Source organism: Pseudonaja textilis, chromosome 5, assembly GCF_049901715.1.
Source record: "Pseudonaja textilis isolate UNSWEBS1 chromosome 5, rPseTex1.2, whole genome shotgun sequence".
Lineage (NCBI taxonomy): Eukaryota > Metazoa > Chordata > Lepidosauria > Squamata > Elapidae > Pseudonaja > Pseudonaja textilis.
Genome location: NC_141994.1, coordinates 75,418,570 through 75,443,825, shown reverse-complemented (window position 1 = coordinate 75,443,825; position 25,256 = coordinate 75,418,570). Strand labels below are relative to the sequence as shown.

The window sequence follows — 25,256 nt, the reverse complement described above, 5'->3', positions numbered from 1 at the left end:
AAATTATAGCAACGGGTTCTCTGCCTGGTTGCTGAGTGAGCGTGGCCATGGTGGGTGTGGCCTAGTCAGCCTCCTGCACTGCAGTGTGTGTGTGTGGGGAGTTTTTGCCCTCCCCGGGCTCCGGAGGCTTTCCTGGAGCCTCCAAGAGGGCGAAAACGGGCTCACGGGCTCCGGAGCCTCTCTGGAAGCCAGAAGCCAGAAACAGGCCCGTTTCAGCCTTCCTGAACTTCCCGAAGGCCCGTTTTTTTTGCCCTCCCCGAGCCTCTGCGCACACCTTGCACTTACCTGCATCCAAAGCGGGCCAGGTGGGGACTCCTGGGAGGGAAGGGGAGGGCATGGCCCGCCAGGAGAGGGATTTGGGGGTTCTCTGAATTGGGCAGAATCTTAGCGAGGGGCTCTTCCAAACCCCTGCGAACCCCCAGCAGCCCCGCCCTGCCCCCACCTTTTCTCTCCAAGGGAAACATGAAATTAAAGAGAGGAGAAATATGGATTTGTGGAAATAACAACACACACACACACCCACGAGAGAAAAGAATCCATGCAGGGTGGGTAGCTGGAGAATCGCTGACCCCAACCAGACCACAAACATTAACCAGCAAAAGCTGGAAGAAAGAAATGCGTTCATGGCGCTTGACTTCTGGTTCATTGGCACCTCCTGTCGGGAGCCAGAAGTCGTTGAGTTTACTTTATTGTCACTGCACCTTGTGCAACAAAATTAAATACCCCCTTCAGTGTACAATTTATGGTTATGAAAATAAACACACACACACATCCTTCACGTTCCATGCAGTTGAATGGAAAACCCCTGATATTTGCATTAATTTTGCACCATACGGTAGAATTCGACAGAGCTCCTGCCCTGGGATAGAAGCTGTTTTTTTCAGCCTATTTGTCCTTGTTTCTATTCTCCTGTACCGTCTGCCAGATGATAACAGTTTTATAAAAAAAGGGTTTCCCAGGATGAGATGGATCTTGGAGGATGTTTTGAACTTTCTCAAGGCAGCGGGAGCTCTAAAGCTCTTCCACAGGAGGGAAAGCAATGCGTGTCTCTTCCAGGGTGTTTGAGCTGCAAAGCAGGGCTGCTACCTTCCCTCTCCCCACTGGAGACAGATCAGCTGCCAGGGCTCTTAGATCAGAGGCCAAGGTCCGAAGGAAACCCCCAAGGGTCCCTCTTCCCAGTGCAAGGAGCATGGGAGAAGACAGAGGACCATTAAGTCTACTTGTTGGCTTTGGGGATTTTATGTCCCATTGTGGAGAAACCGAGAGGTGAAGGCCACTCAGTGTGGCTGGTGAACGGTTCCCTGTGAGCTCCAAACCCATCGGCGGAGGGCTGACTTGTCAATCCAGGAAATAGCTCATTACAGTAGCTCAGGGTTGGACTGTGGACTTCTTGATACTCTCTGAGCTGGGTTGTTTGCTTGAAGACGTTTCATCACCCAGCTGGGAAACATCATCGATGCATTTCTTTTTTCTTTTCTTTTTACAACCCTGTCATCTCTCAATTCAGGGTAGAATCTGTGTCAGGGCTGCCTCTGTCCAATTCCCAGGAAAGAACAAACTTTGGCTCCACAGACTCGGAGAAAGGATATTTTTTTTAACTAGGAGATTACTCAATGCAACAAGTTTCAGGCAAGATCTGAGGCAAAACCACGCAAACAGCACACTGAAACAAACCACAGAGCTCAAACTCCTCTGGTAGCTAGGCAACCAGAGGGCAAACCTTTGGCTGCCGCATACGAAAGTTAGAAGAAAGGACCTTGGGGAGATCGGAGAGACCAGAGTTGCAAAGCTGCAAAGAAAAATTCTCCCCTGAGCCCCCCCTGCCCCCATTTCCAGGGCAGCAAGCAGCAGTCTGAATGGAACTGAGCATTTACTGGCCGGATGCCCTTCCTGTCACCTACATGGAGTTGGCAGCAGATATTTTCTCGTGAGAAAGAAACTTCTGTCGCTGCTAGGATAGGACTCTCAACCTTTCGAGGGTGGAGGCGAGCATCTTCACCACTAGGCCACCCTGCCGCTCCAACATCATCAATGCTGCATCCAATCACCAAGTTCAGTGAGTGCCAAGAACTCCACAGACAGATAATTGTGCAAAGAAGATGCCTGCATGGGGTTTTTTTGGGGGAGGGAGGAGGGGAGAAGGGAAGGAGAAATGCTACTCAAACTCCCCAAAAGTAGAATAGAAACAACCATAGGTTTTAGGTTGAAATTTCACTCTTTGCAAATCTTTGGTTTCCTGGACTTCCTTGGACATTGACACTGAGTGTGTATCTCGTACAGGGAGCTCAATACTTCAATCCAGGTGTGGCCTTCCAAAAATTTAGCGACCAGTTCTCTGCCCAGTGGCTGGGTGGATGTGGCCCTGGCGGGGGAGGGGTGTCATTTTTTCAAGGATGAAAACAGCCTCCTGGGCTCTGGAGGGTCTGTGGAGGTCAGAAATGGGCCCATTTCCCAGCCTTCCGGAGCCTCCAGGAGGCCCCGCACTTACCTGGGATCCAAAATGGGCTTTATGGAGAATCCTGGGAGGGGTGGACCGGGCTGGGCCAACCAGTCATTGAAACTACCGTTTTGGCAAACCGGATGTAAAATTAACGTCCAGTTCGCCTGAACCGGTGCGAACCAATAGCAGCCCACCCCCGTTTCAATCGGAATAGAGCTGGAAGGGACCTTAGAGGTCCTCTAAACCAACCCCCCGCTCAAGTTGCAGACCTGATACAATTTGAGACAAATAGCTGTCCATTCGTAAAACATTCCTATATCTGTTTTCTTATTGCCATAAACAAGGGGAGGGGGGACATCTGAAGGAGCATTATGGCAGGAAAACCAGAAATACATTCCACTCTTATCTTCCAAAGAGTGTAGCTAGGCTACCGGATCTTCTGCTCGCAAATATCCTTCATTGGAGAATGTGATTGATGACACCCGGCCAGTGAACGTGCTCAATTGGAGAATCTGATTTAGGACACACCCAAGGGGAGGGGGGAAACAGGGTCACAGGGGACTGTGAATTACGTATCCCAGAGTTGGCTTCATTTTGGTTAATGCTGGAATTACTCCTAATAAATCTTTTGAGGGCTTTTTTGAAGCTGGGCTCGAGGCTCACGATTTAAATAGGGCAATCGCCGGAACCCTGATGGCAGCTCTCAGATCACCTTCCTAGTTTCTGCAATGGGCTTAGAGTGACCTTGAACTCTTCTTCCTACATTCACCTTGTGGACTTCCTTTGCCTGACTTGGCAGTTTTTGACTTTCTCAATAAAGTGCTTGCTGCCTGGCCTCCTTGAAAAGACCTGTCCTGGGTCTGAACCTGGATCTCTCCAGGGTGGGGCGGAGACCATTGGGAGGCGATGTGAGAGCAGGGTTCCAATATCTCAGGGGCTGCCACGAAGAAGGCGGGGTCAACCTCCCCCCCAAAGCCCCTGCTTCTCATCCAGGAAGCTCCTTCCGTTCTAAGTGGATGGTGGGGAATGAGCTATCAGAGCGGAAGAAGCTTCTTGGATGAGAAGTGAAATGTCTTCAAGGAAAAGCAAAGTCCAGTTGCCTTTTGAAAAAACACCTTTGGGACAAGCATGAACGGAATGACTGAGAATCTCCACAGATGTCCGTTCGTTGGCAATAAAATGAACACAAGCATTGAGTACAAATGGAGCTTTTTATTGAGTACTTGAATTACTGAATTATTACACGGAATTATTCTTATTATTCTTATTCTTATTATTCTTATTCTTATTCTTATTATTATTATTATTATTATCGATCCCATGAATGACGGAAAAAAGGGATCTTGAAAGAATGAAATCCATCCAGACCACAGCTAAATTTCATCTTCGACTCTTTCTTAAAACTGATAAGATGAATGTTGGACTCCTGTCTCTCAGGGGCTGGTAGATTTGCAAGACTTACAATACTGTTGCTGCTGTTTTGGTTAATGAAAGTAAAAAATCTACCCAAAGGCATCTGGATATGCTTCTTGGAGGCACCTAGTTAGGTCAGAACACAGAATGAGGAATTAATATAATATCTTCCATTGTCTCATAGGAAACGTTGTATGGTACTTTGAGTCAGTCCATCGACCAATTCCTATGAAGTCGTCTCATTTTTCTTAGAGAACACACACACAAAACAGCACACTACACAACGAAGTCTGTCCCGTCTCCTAGATGTTGAGAAGTTTCTTCAGGGCCCCCTTCACCTCCTTGTTGCGAAGGCTGTAGATCAGGGGGTTCAGCATGGGGGTGACGATGCAAAACATGGTGGAGATCAAAGTGTCCACTTCTAGAGAGTAGCCAGCGCTGGGCTGGTTGTAGTACACAAAGCCGTTTCCAACAAAGAGTGTTACTACGGCAAGGTGTGAAGCGCAGGTGGAGAAGGCTTTGCGCCTGCCGACCTTGGAGCGGATCTGCAGAATGGAGGACAAAATGTAGAAATAGGACAGGATGATGAGCGCAGGAGGGACAAGACCCACGAAGATGCTGTTGATGTAACTGACCAACTTATGGATGGAAGTGTCACTGCAGGCCATTTTCAATAATGGAGGGACATCACAAAACATGTGAGGAACCAGGACCTGTCCACAGAAATCCAACTTGGAGGCCAGAGTTGCATAGATGGCTGAGTTCAGGAAGCCCCAAAGCCAAACGGCCACCAACATCTGGATGCAGACCTTGCTCCTCATCAGGTGGGCATAGTGCAAAGGTTGGCAGATGGCAGCATAGCGGTCATAGGCCATGACGGCCAGCAATGCCGGCTCACACCCCGCAAAGCCAATCAGGAAGAAGGCTTGTGCCAAGCATTGGTTGTAGGAGATGGTGTGCTGTTGGCGTAGGAAGTTCACCAGGATCTTTGGCACCACCACAGAAGAAAGGCAAATATCCAAGCAGGAGAGCTGGCTGAGGAAGAAGTACATGGGCGTGTGGAGACGGGCATCCAGGAGAATTAAGACAATGATCATGAAGTTGCTCATCAGGGTGACCAAATAGTCGACAACAAACATCAAGAAAAGGTAGACTTCATGGCTGAGGAGGCTGGACAAACCAAGGAGGATGAATTCTGTCCCTTGGGTTTTGTTCTGGGCTTCCATGAAGAAGAGAAGAGGCAGCTGGCAAAACAGAAAGAGGCACGTCAGGAAAGCAAAGAGGAGTCGTGAATTTTGGAAAATGCATGTAAGAGGTAAAACGACAATGTCATTATCTGGGGTCTCTGTGGAGAGTGAAATATTAAGAATCTCTTATACTTAAAGATAACCTGTATTAAGGGTCAAATATATATGGGTTGATGTTTTAAGGATTCCCTCCCTCCCTTCCTTCCTTCCTTCCTTCCTTCCTTCCTTCCTTCCTTCCTTCCTTCCTTCCTTCCTTCCTTCCTTCCTTCCTTCCTTCCTTCCTTCCTTCCTTCCTTCCTTCCTTCCTTCCTTCCTTCCTTTTCTACCACAACAAGAATGATTAGGGATAGATAATAGGAATAAGAATTGTAGAGATAAGAAGAAAGTATCGAAATGTATATAAATAACTAGAAATGTATGGAAGTGTCTGTTTGTAACAAATATGCCTCAGTACTGTTAAAGATGATTGAGATGTGTAAAGAGAAAAAGTGCAACACAAACAATCAAAAACCACCAATGATTAGGGGGCTAGAGGCTAAGACCTACGAAGAATGGTTACAGGAATTGGGCATGTCTACTCTAGTGAAAAGGAGGCCTAGAGGAGACAAGATAGCCGTCTTCCAGGATTTGCAGGGCTGTCCCAAAGAAGAAGAGGGGGTCAAATTATTCTCCAAAGCCCCTGAAGGCAGGACAAGAAGGAAAGGATGGAAACTAACCAAAGAGAGAAGCAACCTGGAATTAAGGAGAAACTTCATCCCAGTGTGGACAATTCACCAGTGGAACTGCTTGCCACCAGAAGTTGTGGGTGCTCCATCACTGGAGGTTTTGAAGAGGAGACTGGACAACCATCTATCTGAAAGTGCATAGGCAGAGGTGGTGAATTCTGAAGAACCGGTAGCGGAGATGTTGAGTAGTTCGGAGAACCGGACAATCCCGCCTCGGACTGGCCCCGCCCCCTCCATTCTCCACCTCCCATTGATTCCCAGCTGATGGGCTGGGTCTCCTTCGGTTGCCTTGCAGAGGAGCTGGAAAGCAGGTCAGTGGGGTGGGGAGGGAAGGGGGATTTTGCAGTAGATCCTTCCCCTGCCACGCCCACCAAGCCACGCCCAGCAGGACCGGTAGCAAGCAACATTTGAACCCCCCCCCCTGGGTGTGGGGTCTCCTGTGCGAGGAGGGTGTTGGATTCCAAGGCTCCCCAGATCGCTACCAACTGAGTTATTGTAGGTTGTTCTGTTTTGCGTTTGAATGAGCCCCTGGCTGGGATGAGTTCGGTTGGAGAGGCAGAACCAGGGAGAGCGACGTCATTCTCCCACGGCCTTCCTGGGGTCTTTTGACAGGCTGAGAAACTCTGAGGAAAAAAAACCCTTTCCCAGCTGGGTATCTGAATCATTTTCCAGGGCGGAGACAAATACTGAATACTTGGTTTTATTTGTTCCATTTGTAGAGCCGCCTGTTCCACCTTTTGTGATTCTGGGCAAGTGATACCATTCAAAACCACCATCTAATATAACCAAGAAACAAACTCCAAAAGTCAGTCAAACAAGATAACCTCATCTGAGAACTGAATGTTACACCTAAGAAAGAGAAAAACAGGGAATGAAAGTCACGAATATCGACATCTAGGAGAGACCGAACCCGAATCAGATTCCCAAGCATTTTGGCATAAAACCATCTTTATAGTAGAGTCATTGGGGTCAGAGCCAATCTAACCACTTGGGGATGGGGCAGAGGGTCATGTGATTGTGAAAAGTTAGCCCTCTCCAAGAAGAATGACATATTTTGAGACATATTTTAAAAGGCAGCATATTATATTTCCCTTAAAAGAGAAATAGAAATCTTAAAGGAGGCAGAAACTCAGGGCCACAGTTCCCTGCTCCCAAGAAGATACTAATTTCTTGATCTAGTTATTTATTTATTTATTTATTTATTTATTTTACTTTGTCAAGCGATTATAAGATAACAGGTATAAGTTTAAACATAGTTATGAATACATGAAACGGATACATATAAGAAAAATAAAAAGAAACAATAGGAGAGGTGCGGTAGGCACATGGGTGCGCTTATGCACGCCCCCTACAGACCTCTTAGGAAAGGGGTGAGGTCAGCTGAGATCACCTTTTAGAAATGTAGATTTGGTAGCCCATTCAAGACAGGACATTTTGAACAAAGGCAGAATTAGGGAGAATGGTAGGATCAGCCCTCATTCAAGATCCAAACCAGGAAAGCTATTAAGACCCAACAGGACACAAGCCTCCTCATTCCATCGTCTCAGAGAGTCCAGACTTCAATCAAACTTAATTCAGACAACCTAAAAAGTTAGCTATGATCCCTGCGTAGCCCCCTGGGAGCCTGGCAACCAATAGAATACATGCTCTTGCACAAGAACAGGAAGCTCAAGGGCCCAAGGGAGGGTCTAAATACCTCTCTCTCTCTCTCTCAACCCCATGAGGTCACCTGCACCAGGACCTCAAACCCAGGCGGTCCTGTCGATCAATAAACCATCTTTCCAATCAGTCTCCATATTCCCAGCGTCTTTCTCCCCGCTTGGAACGGAACCGGGTGGATATTTCTTCCAGCCTTATAAAGGGTGGGAGCTGAGGCAGGGAAAGGTCCCACCGGAGGACCCTCCCGAAGAGGTGAGAGAGCAGATGGGTTGGGAGACCCCAGAATTAGTGCCATGGATTCTGCAGAGGAAGCAGCAATGCTCCAGCTCTGCCTTCTCTCGCCACTGGCATCCTCAGGGGCCGCAATGCGATGACGCTCTCACCTGGAACGGCAGGTTTCGGATCCCCGTCTCCCGAAGTCATCAGTCCGTTTTTCAGCCTTCTACCTTCTAGGAGCCTCTACCCTCTGCTTTGGGAGAAGATCTTCTCTGCAACAACAGAACAAGAGAATAGCAGAGTTGGAAGGGATCTTGGAGGTCTTCTAGTCTGACCCCCTTGCTCAATCACAGTTCCTCCGAGATTGGAGGAGCCGAGAATGCACAGCCTGGAGGACAGAACGGCACGCTTGAAACTTAAACACCTTAATAAATATAGTCAGGGTGTGAATAAGGTCCTAAAATATGAAGCAAAAGGAAAGGACCCGGGGGTGTCACCTCAAACGGACGGGAGGGAGGTTCGGAAGTGATGCTAGAAAGTTGGGACATCGCAGAAAGAGTAGCGGAAGCTGAGAACCAACTTCCAGCAGACACGCTGGGTAAGTCCTAAAGAACCGGGTTCAAACATGCTTGGGATAAGCACCAGACCCTCCTGCAACAAAAAATTATTTAAAAAAAATAAAATGAACATAATGCATACATTAAAAAGAAAACAAACAACAACCCTCAACGGACAGATTCGATGGATCGCTATATCTTTTTCTGCCACCTATTTTCTCTGTTTCTCTAACGCCAAAGCATTGACGGGAGATGCTACTGAGAAAGTTGTGACTATGCTCCACATGAGATGTGTCTCTGTTTCCCCTTTGGCATATAATTCCTACCCTTGTTTTAGAACTGATTGCTGAAACCAAGGACAGCACGAACCAGGAGACTAAGTTACAGCAGACTGCCATCACAGTTCTTCAATGAATGAATGAATGAATGGATGAATGAATGAATGAATGAATGAATGAATGGATGAATGGATGAATGAATGAATTCTTTATTGGCCAAGTGTGATTAGACACACAAGGAATTTGTCTTGTGCAAATGCTCTTGGTGTACATAAAAGGAAAAGAGGCATTCATCAAGAATCATCAGGTACAACACTTAATAGTAGTCATAGGGTACAAATAGGCAGTCAAATCCTACTAGGAAACAGTTGATATAAATTGTAAGGATACAAGCGACAAAGTTACAGTCATACAGACACAAGTGGGAGGGGATGAGGGATAAGGAGTGATGAGAAGATTAATAGTAATAGTAGTGCAGACTTTGTAAATAGTTGGACAGTGTGGAGGGAATGATTTGTTTAGCAGAGGGATGGCATTGGGGAAAAAACTGTCCTTGTGTCTGGTTGTTCTGGTGTGCAACAATGCTCGGTATAATGTTATCTTGAGGGAAGGAGTTGAAACAGTTGGTGTCCAGGATGTGAGGGGTCTCTAGAGATTTTCACAGCCCTCTTTTGGACTCGTGCCACTCCTCCCACTTCAGAGTTCCCACCTGAAGATGACACGGTTGACATTCTGGAAGGACACTCAATTTTCTCAATCATCACAGACCACAAACAAACTACAATGACGCTTGGACATCCCTGTCAGTCGGATCTTCAGCGTGGGATTTTCCTTTGGTGCATGCTTGCTCTTGGCTGCCATAGTAATGGGGGTGGGGGGTGGGGGGTGGCATTTAGGTTTTGGGAAGTGAGCTGGTGAGATGAAGATTTTGCTCTCAAGAATCACTGCGCTGCCGAGTGGAATTGTTTATGTCCCGTTCAGGCCAACAGTTCTACCACTATAGATGGGCGAGAATACCTGAAGAAGAGGTGCTTCACAGGATATTATGCAGCCCTGGATTGGACATTCAGCCTGGGACCCTGGGGTGGGTGGGTGGGTGGGGAGGGATTTGGGGAAACTTTCAACCTGTAACTTTCGCCCCTTTTGAATCAGATCTTGCCTTGTTTTTGCTGCTACCATTTCAAGCTCCGTAAAATTACCTGTTCTCTAATTCAGTGGCATCCGGGAGTTTCCCTTCTTGGATTCTGACAATCCATAAGTCTCCAAAGGAATGTTCAACTTGCACTTGACTTCAACCCAGGACATGCCTGCTCCCTTTGCTCTTGAGAGCCCTAAAGGTCTTGGAAGGATGCTATCCTAGCTCTGAATGTAGGTCTATATCAATTTGGAATCAGGTCAATCAATCACTCAATCAGAATAGAGCTGGAAGGGACCTCGGAGGTCTTCTAGTCTAACCCTCTGCTCAAGCAGGCGACCCTATACAAGTGGCTCTCCAGTCTCTTCTTGGAAGCCTCCAGTGATGGAGCACCCACAATTTCTGAAGGCAACCTGTTCAGGGGTGGGATTCCAATTTTTTAACAACCGGTTCTGTGGGCATGGCTTAGTTGGTGAGTGTGGCTTGGTGGTCATGTTATTGGCAGGGCGTGGCCAACACAATATCACTCACATCGAGGCACGCATCTCCTCGCCTGGCCTCTCGTGACTGTGGGGATGCTGCAACTGTCATAAGTGTGAAGAACGGTCATAAGTCACTTTTTTCAGAGCCATTGTAACTTTAAACAGTCACTCCACACAAGCAAAGTACCAGCAAAGGAGGGGAAAACACTGCAGAGAAGTTCCTGAGACAGGGAGTCTAGTCCTGCCAAGAATGTAATAAGGGTTAACGGAGAGGCAGTTTCTGTAAGCAACACCAGAATGTTTCCTTCCTGTCTTCCTTACAGGATTAGCCCTGTAATTTCTTCTGACAACCGGTTCTCCCAACTGCTTAGAATGTTAACATCCGGTTCTGGTGAATAGGTGCCAACTGGTAGAATCCCAGCCCTGAACCTGTTCCACTGGTTAATTGTCTTCCCGGTTAGGAAAGTTTCTCCTTAATCCCAGGTTGCTTCTCTCCTTGATGAGTTTCCATCCATTGTTCCTTGCCTTGCCAAGACCCCTTTCCAGCTCCACTCTGATCGATTGAGTTGCTCAAGGAAATCAACAAAGTCTAATTGAATTTTTGAAGAAGCACCTTTGAGACTTCTGGAAGGGCACCTTGGTCAGAGCTTTTTCCAATCAAAGCTCCAGGAAGGATGAAAAAGGCTGGATTGTTGGGGTCTCTACTTGCTGCCCCCTGAAAGAGAAGAAGGTCTTTGACATGTCTGAGACCCCCCACCCCAAGTGGAGATTCCTGGGTGGAATTAGATATCTAGGAATTCTTGGTTCCACCCCTGTTCACTTGCCCTCCCAAGAAGAGATCCCTCCAATGCCTCCCCAGGATGCTTAGGAGAATCTTGGAAGACCACAAACTGTCTCACCTTGGCTGGTTATCTCACCTGTTGAAGACCAGCTGTGCTTGAAGCCGAATCATGCCGTCCCAAAGTTCTTTCACAGGTGGGGTTGAGGTGCAACCAGACTGGGAGTGCCACATCCAAGCGTCTGCCCACGGAGCGAGGAGGGAGGTGTTGAGGAGCTCATTCTCACAACAGGTGCAATTCTCGTAGTTTGTGCCTTATCCGTGACAGGTGATGCCCAGGGGGAAAAGGTGCCTCGATTAGTTAGGAGGGCAGGGAGAAAAGTCCCTCTGGGGCAAAACTCCCACCTGGGACTTGTTAGCTGGCACAGGGTTCACTTAGTTGTACCAGGGTGGGGACGCAGCGGAAGGAAGAGAGCAAAACTGACTAGCTTTGTTATGCCTGGAAACATAGCTAGTCAGCAAGAGAAATCAGAATTCAGTTCTCACTGTGGTTTGTAGCTGGTGTTCTAGAAATTAATCCAAGGGTGTTTTATATAATGCAAGATATTTATATCCTCCCTCCCTTTCTCTCACCCTGCCACCTTCCTTCCTTCCCTCCCTCCCTCTCTCTCTCTCTCCTTCTTTCCTTCCTTCCTCCCTTTCTCTCACCTACCTACCTACTTTCTATCCTTCCATTCTTCTTTCCTTCCTTCCTTCCTTCCTTCCTTCCTTCCTTCCTTCCTTCCTTCCTTCCTTCCTTCCTTCCTTCCTTCCTTCCCTTCCCTTCCCTTCCCTCCCTCCCTCCCTCCCTCCTCCTTCCTTCCATTCTTCCATTCTTCCTTCCTTCCTCCCTCCCTCCCTCCCTTCCTTCTTTCCTTCCCTCCCTCCCTCTCTCCTTCCTTCCTTCCTTCCTTCCTTCCTTCCTTCCTTCCTTCCTTCCTTCCTTCCTTTCTCTCACCTACCTACCTACCTTCCATCCTTCCATTCTTCCTTCCTTCCTTCCTTCCTTCCTTCCTTCCTTCCTTCCCTTCCTCCCTCCCTCCTCCCTCTCTCTCTTCCTTCCTTCCTTCCTTCCTTCCTTCCTCCCCTACTCTCTCCTTCCTTCCTTCCTTCCTTCCTTCCTTCCTTCCTTCCTTCCTTCCTTCCTTCCTCCCTTTCTCTCACCTACCTACATACCTTCCATTCTTCCATTCTTCCTTCCTTCCTTCCTTCCTTCCTCCCTCCCTCCTTCCTTCTTTCCTTCCCTCCCTCCCTCCCTCTCTCTCTCTTTCCTTCCTTCCTTCCTTCCTTCCCACCTTTCTCTCACCTACCTACCTACCTTCCTTCCTTCCTTCCTTCCTTCCTTCCTTCCCCTCCCTCCCTCCCTCCCTCCCTCCCTCCCTCCCTCCCTCCCATCCTTCCTTCCTTCCTTCCTTCCTTCCTTCCTTCCTTCCTTCCTTCCTTCCTTCCTTTCTTCCTTCCTGGGTCTGAACCTGGATCTGTCCAGGGTGGAGCGGAGACCATTGGGAGGCGATGTGAGAGCAGGGTTCCGATATCTCAGGGGCTGCCACGAAGAAGACGGGGTCAACCTCCCCCAAAGCCCCTGCTTCTCATCCAGGAAGCTCCTTCCGTTCTCAGTGGGTGGTGGGGAATGAGCTATCAGAGCGGAAGAAGCTTCTTGGATGAGAAGTGAAATGTCTTCAGGGAAAACCAAAGTCCAGTTGCCTTTTGAAAAACACCTTTGGGACAAGCATGAACGGAATGACTGAGAATAGTCCACAGATGTCCTTTCGTTGGCAAGAAAATGAACCCAAGCGTTGAGGACAAATGGAGCTTTTTATTGAGTACTTGAATTACTGAATTATTACACTGAACTATTATTATTATTATTATCGATCCCATGAATGACGGAAAAAGGGCTCTTGAAAAAGAATGAAATCCATCCAGACCACAACTAAATTTCATCTTCGACTCTTTCTTAAAACTGATAAGATGAATGTTGAATTCCTGCCTCTCAGGGGCTGGTAGATTTGCAAGACGTACAATACTGTTGCTGCTGTTTTGGTTAATGAAAGTAAATAATCTGCAGAGGCATCTGGATATGCTTCTTGAGGCACCTAGTTAGGACAGAAGACAGAATAAGGAATTAATATAATATCTTCCATTGTCTCATAGGAAACGTTGTATGGTACTTTGAGTCAGTCCATCGACCAATTCCTATGAAGCTGTCTCATTTTTCTTAGAGAACACACACACCCAAAACAGCACATTACACAAGGAAACCTGTCCCATCTTCTAGATGTTGAGAAGTTTCTTCAGGGCCCCTTCACCTCCTTGTTGCGAAGGCTGTAGATCAGGGGTTCAGCATGGGGGTGACGATGCAAAACATGGTGGAGATCAAAGTGTCCACTTCTAGAGAGTAGCCAGCGCTGGGCTGGTTGTAGTTCACAAAGGCGTTTCCCACAAAGAGTGTTACTACGGCAAGGTGTGAAGCGCAGGTGGAGAAAGGCTTTGCGCTGCCGACCTTGGAGCGGATCCGCAGAATGGAGGACAAAATGTAGAAATAGGACAGGATGATGAGCGCAGGAGGGACAAGACCCACCAAGGTGCTGTTGATGTAACTGGCCAACTTATGGATGGAAGTGTCACTGCAGGCGATTTTCAATAATGGAGGGACATCACAAAACATGTGAGGAACCAGGACCTGTCCACAGAAATCCAACTTGAGGCCAGAGCGGCATAGATGGCTGAGTCCAGGGAAGCCCCAAAGCCAAACGGCCACCGACATCTGGATGCAGACCTTGCTCCTCATCAGGTGGGCATAGTGCAAAGGTTGGCAGATGGCAGCATAGCGGTCATAGGCCATGACGGCCAGCAATGCCGGCTCACACCCATAAAGCCAATCAGGAAGAAGGCTTGTGCCAGGCATTGGCCGTAGGAGATGGTGTGCTGTTGGCGTGGAAGTTCACCAAGATCTTTGGCACCACCACAGAAGAAAGGCAAATATCCAAGCAGGAGAGCTGGCTGAGGAAGAAGTACATGGGCGTGTGGAGACGGGCATCCAGGAGAATTAAGAGGATGATCATGAAGTTGCTCATCAGGGTGACCAAATAGTCGGCAACAAACACCAAGAAAAGGTAGACTTCATGGCTGAGGAGGCTGGACAAACCAAGGAGGATGAATTCTGTCCCTTGGGTTTTGTTCTGGGCTTCCATGAAGGAGAGAAGAGGCAGCTGGCAAAACAGAAAGAGGCACGTCAGGAAAGCAAAGAGGAGTCGTGAATTTTGGAAAATGCATGTAAGAGGTAAAACGACAATGTCATTATTTGGGGGTCTCTGTGGAGAGTGAAATATTAAGAATCTCTTATACTTAAAGATAACCTGTATTAAGGGTCAAATAGATATGGGTTGATGTTTTAAGATTCCCTCCTCCCTCCCTTCCTTCCTTCCTTCCTTCCTTCCTTCCTTCCTTCCTTCCTTCCTTCCTTCCTTCCTTCCTTCCATCCATCCTTTTCCTTCCTTCCTTCCTTCCTTCCTTCCTTCCTTCCTTCCTTCCTTCCTTCCTTCCTTCCTTCCTTCCTTCATTCCTTCCTTCCTTCCTTTTCAAACACTCCAAAAGTCAGTCAAACAAGATAACCTCATCTGAGAACTGAATGTTACACCTAAGAAAGAGAAAAACAGGGAATGAAAGTCACGAATATCGACATCTAGGAGAGACCGAACCCGAATCAGATTCCCAAGCATTTTGGCATAAAACCATCTTTATAGTAGAGTCATCGGGGTCAGAGCCAATCTAACCACTTGGGGATGGGGCAGGGGGTCATGTGATTGTGAAAAGTTAGCCCTCTCCAAGAAGAATGACATATTTTGAGACATATTTAAAAAGGCAGCATATTATATTTCCCTAAAAGAGACCTAGAAATCTTAAAGGAGGCAGAAACTCAGGGCCACAGTTCCCTGCTCCCAAGCAGATAGTAATTTATTTATTTGTATGTATGTATGTATGTATGTATGTATGTATTTGTTTATTTATTTATTTTACTTTGTCAAGCGATTATAAGATAACAGGTCTAAGTTTAAACATAGTTATGAATACATGAAATGGATCCATATAAGAAAAATAAAAAGAAACAATAGGAGAGGTGCGGTAGGCACATTGGTGCGCTTATGCACGCCCCCTACAGACCTCTTAGGAAAGGGGTGAGGTCAGCTGAGATCACCTTTTAGAAATGCAGATTTGGTAACCCATTCAAGACAGGACATTTTGAACAAAGGCAGAATTAGGGAGAATGGTAGGATCAGCCCTCATTCAAGATCCAAACCAGGAAAGCCATTAAGACCCAACAGGACACAAGCCTCCTCATTCCATCGTCTCAGAGAGTCCAGACTTCAATCAAACTCAATTCAGACAACCTAAAAAGTTAGCTATGATCCCTGCGTAGCCCCCTGGGAGCCTGGCAACCAATAGAATACATGCTCTTGCACAAGAACAGGAAGCTCTCTCTCCCCCTCTCTCAACTCCATGAGGTCAGCTGCACCAGGACCTCAAACCCAGGCGCTCCTGTCGCTCAATAAACCATCTTTCCAATCAGTCTCCATATTCCCAGCGTCTTTCTCCCCTTTTGGGTGGATATTTCTTCCAGCCATATAAAGGGTGGGAGCTGAGGCAGGGAAGGGTTCCACCGGAGGACCCTCCCGAAGATGTGAGAGAGCAGATGGGCTGGGAGACCCCAGAATTAGTGCCATGGATTCTGCAGAGGAAGCATCAATGCTCCAGCTCTGCCTTCTCTCACCACTGGCATCCTCAGGGGCCGCAATGCGATGACGCTCTCACCTGGAACAGCAGGTTTTGGATCACCGTCTCCCGAAGTCATCAGCACGTTTTTCAGCCTTCTACCTTCTAGGAGCCTCTACCCTCTGCTTTGGGAGAAGATCTTCTCTGCAACAACAGAACAAGAGAATAGCAGAGTTGGAAGGGATCTTGGAGGTCTTCTAGTCTGACCCCCTTGCTCAATCACAGTTCCTCTGAGACTGGAGGAGCCGAGAATGCACAGCCTGGAGGACAGAACGGCACGCTTGAAACTTAAACACCTTAATAAATATAGTCAGGGTGTGAATAAGGTCCTAAAATATGAAGCAAAAGGAAAGGACCCGGGGGTGTCACCTCAAACGGACGGGAGGGAGGTTCGGAAGTGAGGCTAGAAAGTTGGGACATCGCAGAAAGAGTAGCGGAAGCTTAGAACCAACTTCCAGCAGACACGGTGGGTAAGTCCTAAAGAACCGGGTTTAAACATGCCTGGGATAAACTCCAGACCCTCCTGCAACAAAAAATTATTTTAAAAAAATAAAATGAACATAATACATACATTAAAAAGAAAAGAAACAACAACCCTCAAAGGTCAGAGTCGATGGATCGCTATATCTTTTTCTGCCACCTATTTCCTATGTTTCTCTAACGCCAAAGCATTGACGGGAGATGCTACTGAGAAGGTTGTGACTATGCTCCACATGAGATGTGTCTCTGTTTCCCCTTTGGCATATAATTCCTACCCTTGTTTTAGAACTGATTGCTGAAACCAAGGACAGCACAAACCAATCCAAATTTTTTAACAACTGGTTCTGTGGGCATGGCTTAGTTGGTGAGTGGGGCTTGGTGGTCATGTTATTAGCTGGGTGTGGCCAACTCAATATCACTCACATCAAGGCATGCATCTCCTCGCATGGCATCTCGTGACTGTGGGGATGCTGCAACAATGGTAAGTGTGAAAAATGGTCATAAGTCACTTTTTTCAGAGCCATTGTAACTTTAAACTGTCCCTCCACACAAGCAAAGTACCAGCAAAGGAGGGGAAAAAAACTCCAGAGAAGTTCCAGAGACAGGAAGTCTAGTCCTGCCAAGAATGTAATAAGGGTTAACGGAGAGCCAGTTTCTGTAAGCAACACCAGAATGTTTCTTTCCTGCCTTCCTTACAGGATTAGCCCTCCAATTTCTTCTGTCAACCGGTTCTCCCAACTGCTTAGAATGTTAACATCCGGTTCTGGCGAGTAGGTACCAACTGGTAGAATCCCAGCCCTGAACCTGTTCCACTGGTTAATTGTCCTCCCTGTTAGGAAAGTTCCTCCTTAATCCCAGGTTGCTTCTCTCCTTGATGAGTTTCCATCCATTGTTCCTTGCCTTGCCAAGACCCCCTTCCAGCTCCACTCTGATTGACTGAGTTGCTCAAGGAAATCAACACAGTCTAATTGAATTTTTGAAGAAGCCCCTTTGAGACTTCTGGAAGGGCACCTTGGTCAGAGCTTTTTCCAATCAAAGCTCCAGGAAGGACGAAAAAGGCTGGCTTGTTGGGGTCTCTACTTGCTGCCCCCTGAAAGAGAAGAAGGTCTTTGACATGTCTGAGACCCCCCACCCCAAGTGGAGATTCCTGGGTGGAATTAGATATCTAGGAATTCTTGGTTCCACCCCTGTTCACTTGCCCTCCCAAGAAGAGATCCCTCCAATGCCTCCCCAGGATGCTTAGGAGAATCTTGGAAGACCACAAACTGTCTCACCTTGGCTGGTTATCTCACCTGTTGAAGACCAGCTGTGCTTGAAGCCGAATCATGCCGTCCCAAAGTTCTTTCACAGGTGGGGTTGAGGTGCAACCAGACTGGGAGTGCCACATCCAAGCGTCTGCCCACGGAGCGAGGAGGGAGGTGTTGAGGAGCTCATTCTCACAACAGGTGCAATTCTCGTAGTTTGTGCCTTATCCGTGACAGGTGATGCCCAGGGGGGAAAAGGTGCCTCGATTAGTTAGGAGGGCAGGGAGAAAAGTCCCTCTGGGGCAAAACTCCCACCTGGGACTTGTTAGCTGGCACAGGGTTCACTTAGTTGTACCAGGGTGGGGGACGCAGCGGAAGGAAGAGAGCAAAACTGACTAGCTTTGTTATGCCTGGAAACCTAGCTAGTCAGCAAGAGAAATCAGAATTCAGGTCTCACTGTGGTTTGTAGCTGGTGTTCTAGAAATGAATCCAAGGGTGTTTTATATAATGCAAGATATTTATATCCTCCCTCCCTTTCTCTCACCCTGCCACCTTCCTTCCTTCCCTCCCTCCCTCTCTCTCTCTCTCCTTCTTTCCTTCCTTCCTCCCTTTCTCTCACCTACCTACCTACTTTCTATCCTTCCATTCTTCTTTCCTTCCTTCCTTCCTTCCTTCCTTCCTTCCTTCCTTCCTTCCTTCCTTCCTTCCTTCCTTCCTTCCTTCCTTCCTTCCCTTCCCTTCCTCCCTCCCTCCCTCCTTCCTTCCATTCTTCCATTCTTCCTTCCTTCCTCCCTCCCTCCCTCCCTTCCTTCTTTCCTTCCCTCCCTCCTCTCTCCTTCCTTCCATTCTTCCTTCCTTCCTTCCTTCCTTCCTTCCTTCCTTCCCTTCCCTTCCCTCCCTCCCTCCCTCTCTCCTTCCTTCCTTCCTTCCTTCCTTCCTTCCTCCCCTACTCTCTCCTTCCTTCCTTCCTTCCTTCCTTCCTTCCTTCCTTCCTTCCTTCCTTCCTTCCTTCCTTCCTTCCTCCCTTTCTCTCACCTACCTACATACCTTCCATTCTTCCATTCTTCCTTCCTTCCTTCCTTCCTCCCTCCCTCCCTCCCTTCCTTCTTTCCTTCCCTCCCTCCCTCTCTCTCTCTCTTTCCTTCCTTCCTTCCTTCCTTCCCACCTTTCTCTCACCTACCTACCTACCTACCTACCTTCCATCCTTCCTTCCTTCCTTCCTTCCTTCCTTCCTTCCTTCCTTCCTTCCTTCCCTCCCTCCCTCCCTCCCTCCCTCCCTCCCTCCCTTCCTTCCTTCCTTCCTTCCTTCCTTTCTTCCTTCCTGGGTCTGAACCTGGATCTGTCCAGGGTGGAGCGGAGACCATTGGGAGGCGATGTGAGAGCAGGGTTCCGATATCTCAGGGGCTGCCACGAAGAAGACGGGGTCAACCTCCCCCCCAAAGCCCCTGCTTCTCATCCAGGAAGCTCCTTCCGTTCTCAGTGGGTGGTGGGGAATGAGCTATCAGAGCGGAAGAAGCTTCTTGGATGAGAAGTGAAATGTCTTCAGGGAAAACCAAAGTCCAGTTGCCTTTTGAAAAAACACCTTTGGGACAAGCATGAACGGAATGACTGAGAATAGTCCACAGATGTCCTTTCGTTGGCAAGAAAATGAACCCAAGCGTTGAGGACAAATGGAGCTTTTTATTGAGTACTTGAATTACTGAATTATTACACTGAACTATTATTATTATTATTATCGATCCCATGAATGACGGAAAAAAGGGCTCTTGAAAGAATGAAATCCATCCAGACCACAACTAAATTTCATCTTCGACTCTTTCTTAAAACTGATAAGATGAATGTTGAATTCCTGCCTCTCAGGGGCTGGTAGATTTGCAAGACGTACAATACTGTTGCTGCTGTTTTGGTTAATGAAAGTAAATAATCTACCCAGAGGCATCTGGATATGCTTCTTGGAGGCACCTAGTTAGGACAGAAGACAGAATAAGGAATTAATATAATATCTTCCATTGTCTCATAGGAAACGTTGTATGGTACTTTGAGTCAGTCCATCGACCAATTCCTATGAAGCTGTCTCATTTTTCTTAGAGAACACACACACCCAAAACAGCACATTACACAAGGAAACCTGTCCCATCTTCTAGATGTTGAGAAGTTTCTTCAGGGCCCCCTTCACCTCCTTGTTGCGAAGGCTGTAGATCAGGGGGTTCAGCATGGGGGTGACGATGCAAAACATGGTGGAGATCAAAGTGTCCACTTCTAGAGAGTAGCCAGCGCTGGGCTGGTTGTAGTTCACAAAGGCGTTTCCCACAAAGAGTGTTACTACGGCAAGGTGTGAAGCGCAGGTGGAGAAGGCTTTGCGCCTGCCGACCTTGGAGCGGATCCGCAGAATGGAGGACAAAATGTAGAAATAGGACAGGATGATGAGCGCAGGAGGGACAAGACCCACCAAGGTGCTGTTGATGTAACTGACCAACTTATGGATGGAAGTGTCACTGCAGGCGATTTTCAATAATGGAGGGACATCACAAAACATGTGAGGAACCAGGACCTGTCCACAGAAATCCAACTTGGAGGCCAGAGCGGCATAGATGGCTGAGTCCAGGAAGCCCCAAAGCCAAACGGCCACCGACATCTGGATGCAGACCTTGCTCCTCATCAGGTGGGCATAGTGCAAAGGTTGGCAGATGGCAGCATAGCGGTCATAGGCCATGACGGCCAGCAATGCCGGCTCACACCCCGCAAAGCCAATCAGGAAGAAGGCTTGTGCCAGGCATTGGCCGTAGGAGATGGTGTGCTGTTGGCGTAGGAAGTTCACCAAGATCTTTGGCACCACCACAGAAGAAAGGCAAATATCCAAGCAGGAGAGCTGGCTGAGGAAGAAGTACATGGGCGTGTGGAGACGGGCATCCAGGAGAATTAAGAGGATGATCATGAAGTTGCTCATCAGGGTGACCAAATAGTCGGCAACAAACACCAAGAAAAGGTAGACTTCATGGCTGAGGAGGCTGGACAAACCAAGGAGAATGAATTCTGTCCCTTGGGTTTTGTTCTGGGCTTCCATGAAGAAGAGAAGAGGCAGCTGGCAAAACAGAAAGAGGCACGTCAGGAAAGCAAAGAGGAGTCGTGAATTTTGGAAAATGCATGTAAGAGGTAAAACGACAATGTCATTATCTGGGGTCTCTGTGGAGAGTGAAATATTAAGAATCTCTTATACTTAAAGATAACCTGTATTAAGGGTCAAATATATATGGGTTGATGTTTTAAGGATTTCCTTCCTTCCTTCCTTCCTTCCTTCCTTCCTTCCTTCCTTCCTTCCTTCCTTCCTTCCTTCCATCCATCCTTTTCCTTCCTTCCTTCCTTCCTTCCTTCCTTCCTTCCTTCCTTCCTTCCTTCCTTCCTTCCTTCCTTCCTTCCTTCCTTCATTCCTTCCTTCCTTCCTTTTCAAACACTCCAAAAGTCAGTCAAACAAGATAACCTCATCTGAGAACTGAATGTTACACCTAAGAAAGAGAAAAACAGGGAATGAAAGTCACGAATATCGACATCTAGGAGAGACCGAACCCGAATCAGATTCCCAAGCATTTTGGCATAAAACCATCTTTATAGTAGAGTCATCGGGGTCAGAGCCAATCTAACCACTTGGGGATGGGGCAGGGGGTCATGTGATTGTGAAAAGTTAGCCCTCTCCAAGAAGAATGACATATTTTGAGACATATTTAAAAAGGCAGCATATTATATTTCCCCTAAAAGAGACCTAGAAATCTTAAAGGAGGCAGAAACTCAGGGCCACAGTTCCCTGCTCCCAAGCAGATAGTAATTTATTTATTTGTATGTATGTATGTATGTATGTATGTATGTATTTGTTTATTTATTTATTTTACTTTGTCAAGCGATTATAAGATAACAGGTCTAAGTTTAAACATAGCTATGAATACATGAAATGGATACGAATAAGAAAAATAAAAAGAAACAATAGGACAGGGACGGTAGGCACATGGATGCGCTTATGCACGCCCCTACAGACCTCTTAGGAAAGGGGTGAGGTCAGCTGAGATCAGCTTTTAGAAATGCAGATTTGGTAACCCATTCAAGACAGGATATTTTGAACAAAGGCAGAATTAGGGAGAATGGTAGGATCAGCCCTCGTTCAAGATCCAAAGCAGGAAAGCCATTAAGACCCAACAGGACACAAGCCTCCTCATTCCATCGTCTCAGAGAGTCCAGACTTCAATCAAACTCAATTCAGACAACCTAAAAAGTTAGCTATGATCCCTGCGTAGCCCCCTGGGAGCCTGGCAACCAATAGAATACATGCTCTTGCACAAGAACAGGAAGCTCTCTCTCTCCCCCCCCTCTCTCTCAACTCCATGAGGTCAGCTGCACCAGGACCTCAAACCCAGGTGCTCCTGTCGATCAATAAACCATCTTTCCAATCAGTCTCCATATTCCCAGCGTCTTTCTCCCTTTGGGTGGATATTTCTTCCAGCCATATAAAGGGTGGGAGCTGAGGCAGGGAAAGGTTCCACCGGAGGACCCTCCCGAAGATGTGAGAGAGCAGATGGGCTGGGAGACCCCAGAATTAGTGCCATGGATTCTGCAGAGGAAGCATCAATGCTCCAGCTCTGCCTTCTCTCACCACTGGCATCCTCAGGGGCCGCAATGCGATGACGCTCTCACCTGGAACAGCAGGTTTTGGATCACCATCTCCCGAAGTCATCAGCCGTTTTTCAGCCTTCTTCCTTCTAGGAGCCTCTACCCTCTGCTTTGGGAGAAGATCTTCTCTGCAACAACAGAACAAGAGAATAGCAGAGTTGGAAGGGATCTTGGAGGTCTTCTAGTCTGACCCCCTTGCTCAATCACAGTTCCTCTGAGATTGGAGGAGCCGAGAATGCACAGCCTGGAGGACAGAAGGGCACGCTTGAAACTTAAACACCTTAATAAGTATATTCAGGGTGTGAATAAGGTCCTAAAATATGAAGCAAAAGGAAGGGACCCGGGGGTGTCACCTCAAACGGACGGGAGGGAAGTTCGGAAGTGAGGCTAGAAAGTTGGGACATCGCAGAAAGAGTAGCGGAAGCTTAGAACCAACTTCCAGCAGACACGCTGGGTAGGTCCCAAAAAACCGGGTTCAAACATGCTTGGGATAAACACCAGACCCTCATGCAACAAAAATAATTAATAATAAAGAAAATAAAATGAACATAATACAGACATTACAAAGAAAACAAACAACAACCCTCAACGGACAGAGTCGATGGATCGCTATATCTTTTTCTGCCACCTATTTTCTCTGTTTCTCTAACACCAAAGCATTGACGGGAGATGCTACTGAGAAGGTTGTGACTATGCTCCACATGAGATGTGCCTCTGTTTCCCCTTTGGAATATAATTCCTACCCTTGTTTTAGAACTGATTGCTGAAACCAAGGACAGCACGAACCAGGAGACTAAGTTACAGCAGACTGACATCACAGTTCTTCAATGAATGAACAAATGAATGAATGGATGAATGAATGAATGAATTCTTTATTGGCCATTTGTCCTGTGCAAATGCTCTTGGTGTACATAAAAGGAAAAGAGGCATTCATCAAGAATCATCAGGTACAACACTTAATAGTAGTCATAGGGTACAAACAGGCAGTCAAATCATACTAGGAAACAGTTGATATAAATTGTAAGGATACAAGCGACAAAGTCATACAGACACAGTCATACAGAATTCTTGGTTCCTCCCCTGTTCACTTGCCCTCCCAAGAAGAGATCCCTCCAATGCCTCCCCAGGATGCTAAGGCAAATTTTGGAAGACCACAAACGGTCTCACCTGGGCTGGTTATCTCACCTGTTGAAGACCAGCTGTGCTTGAAGCCGAATCCTGCCATCCCAAAGTTCTTTCACAGGTGGGGCTGAGGTGCAACCAGACTGGGAGTGCCACATCCAAGCGTCTGCCCACGGAGCGAGGAGGGAGATGTTGAGAAGCTCATTCTCACAACAGGTGCAATTCTCGTAGTTTGTGCCTTATCCGTGACAGGTGATGCCCAGGGGGGAAAAGGGGCCTCGATTAGTTAGGAGGGCAGGGAGAAAAGTCCCTCTGGGGCAAAACTCCCACCTGGGACTTGTTAGCTGGCACAGGGTTCACTTAGTTGTACCAGGGTGGGGGACGCAGCGGAAGGAAGAGAGCAAAACTGACTAGCTTTGTTATGCCTGGAAACAGAGCTAGTCAGCAAGAGAAATCAGAATTCGGTTCTCACTGTGGTTTGTAGCTGGTGTTCTAGAAATGAATCCAAGGGGGTTTTATATAATGCAAGACATTTAAATCCCCCCTTTCTCTCCCCCTACCACCTTCCTTCCTTCCTTCCTCCCCTCCCTCCCTCTCACTCTCCTTCCTTCCTTCCTTCCCTCCCTCCCTCCTTCCTTCCTTCCTTCCTCCCTTTCTCTCACCTACCAACTACCTTCCATCCTTCCATTCTTTATTTCTTCCTTCCTTCCTTTTCCTTCCTTCCTTCCTTCCTTCCTTCCTTCCTTCCTTCCTTCCTTCCTTCCTTCCTTCCTTCCTGCCTGCCTGCCTTCCTGCCTTCCTTCCTCCCTTTCTCTCACCTACCTTCCTTCCTTCCTTCCTTCCTTCCTTCCGTCCTTCCTTCCTTCCTTCCTTCCTTCCTTCCTTCCTTCCTTCCTCCCTTTCTCTCACCTACCTACCTGCCTACCTTCCATCCTTCCATCCTTCCTTTCTTCCTTCCTTCCCTCCCTCCTTTCTTCCTTCCTTCCCTCCCTCCCTCCCTCTCTGCTTTCTTCCTTCCTTCCTCCGTTTCTCTCACCTACCTACCTACCTTCCATCCTTCCATTCTTCCTTCCTTCCTTCCTTCCTCCCTTTCTCTCACCTACCTACCTACCTACCTACCTTCCATCCTTCCTTCCTTCCTTCCTTCCTTCCTTCCTTCCTTCCTTCCTTCCTTCCTTCCTTCCTTCCTTCCTTCCTTCATTCTCCCTCCCTCCCTCCCGAGGAAACAATACAATAAAAATTAAAAGCAAGCGATAAGGGGAGTTTATATTGAACTTGTATTGAACTTGATGTGTCAAACTTGATTCTATCTCTCTGTTAATGCAACCTAGGATTGCATTGGCCTTTTTGGCTGCTGCCGCACGCGGATGTCTCATATTTAAGGGATTGCCCACTAAGATTCCAAGGTCCCTCTTCCTTTTACTCTATTAAATCTGGTTTCACCCAGTCAATATGTGTACTTTTGATTTTTCTTTCCTAAGTGCAAGATCTTACTTTCCTCTACACTGAATTTCACTTTGTTGGATAGGGTTCAACGTTCAAATCTGTCGAGATCCATTCGGATCTTGACCCTATCATCTATTCATGCCAGCTTAGTGTTGTCTGCAAAGTTTACGAGGTTTTAGCTAGGGCTAAAAACAACCCCTCATTTTTAAGCTAAAGGTAAGATTTGGGGGAGCTCAAAATTATGGGGTAGAGGTTCTCAAATTCTCCACCCCCACACTTGTACCCTGTAGAGCTGGCAGAAAGAAATGCACACATTCACACATACACACATACCTGAGAACAGTGCGGTTCAGAAAGACAGAAAGACAAAACCCTCCTGCATGTATAGACATAGTTGGGTAAAGCCCACTCCCACCCAACCCCCTGAAAACCTCGTTGATTTCTTATCTCTTATAAGAAGGAACAGCGGAAGAGAGTTTCTCCTCGCCCCGGCTTTGCTGGCCAGGCAAATCTAGTGGGATTACTCACAACAGAGCTATTTCTGTAGATTTTTCAGAGTTTGAAGA

At 47.3% G+C, this 25,256-nt stretch overlaps 3 protein-coding genes and 1 pseudogene across 3 annotated transcripts in view; 1 reads left to right on the top strand and 3 right to left on the bottom strand.

Annotated features, from left to right (window-relative positions):
- Positions 1 to 25,256, top strand: part of ARSA (arylsulfatase A) — a 175,799-nt gene that overhangs the window by 135,272 nt on the left and 15,271 nt on the right. The gene's annotated exons all lie outside the window — the stretch shown is intronic.
- LOC148125726 (olfactory receptor 5V1-like) lies at positions 4,156 to 5,131 on the bottom strand. The gene has a single exon (XM_087935655.1). The coding sequence runs from the start codon at positions 5,077 to 5,079 to the stop codon at positions 4,156 to 4,158; it is 924 nt and encodes a 307-aa protein (XP_087791781.1). The 5' UTR covers positions 5,080 to 5,131.
- Positions 13,244 to 14,166, bottom strand: LOC148125725 (olfactory receptor 1E16-like; annotated as a pseudogene).
- Positions 19,539 to 20,545, bottom strand: LOC113452209 (olfactory receptor 5V1-like). The gene has a single exon (XM_026723654.2). It carries the CDS (start codon positions 20,528 to 20,530, stop codon positions 19,607 to 19,609), a length of 924 nt encoding a protein of 307 aa, XP_026579439.2. The 5' UTR covers positions 20,531 to 20,545; the 3' UTR covers positions 19,539 to 19,606.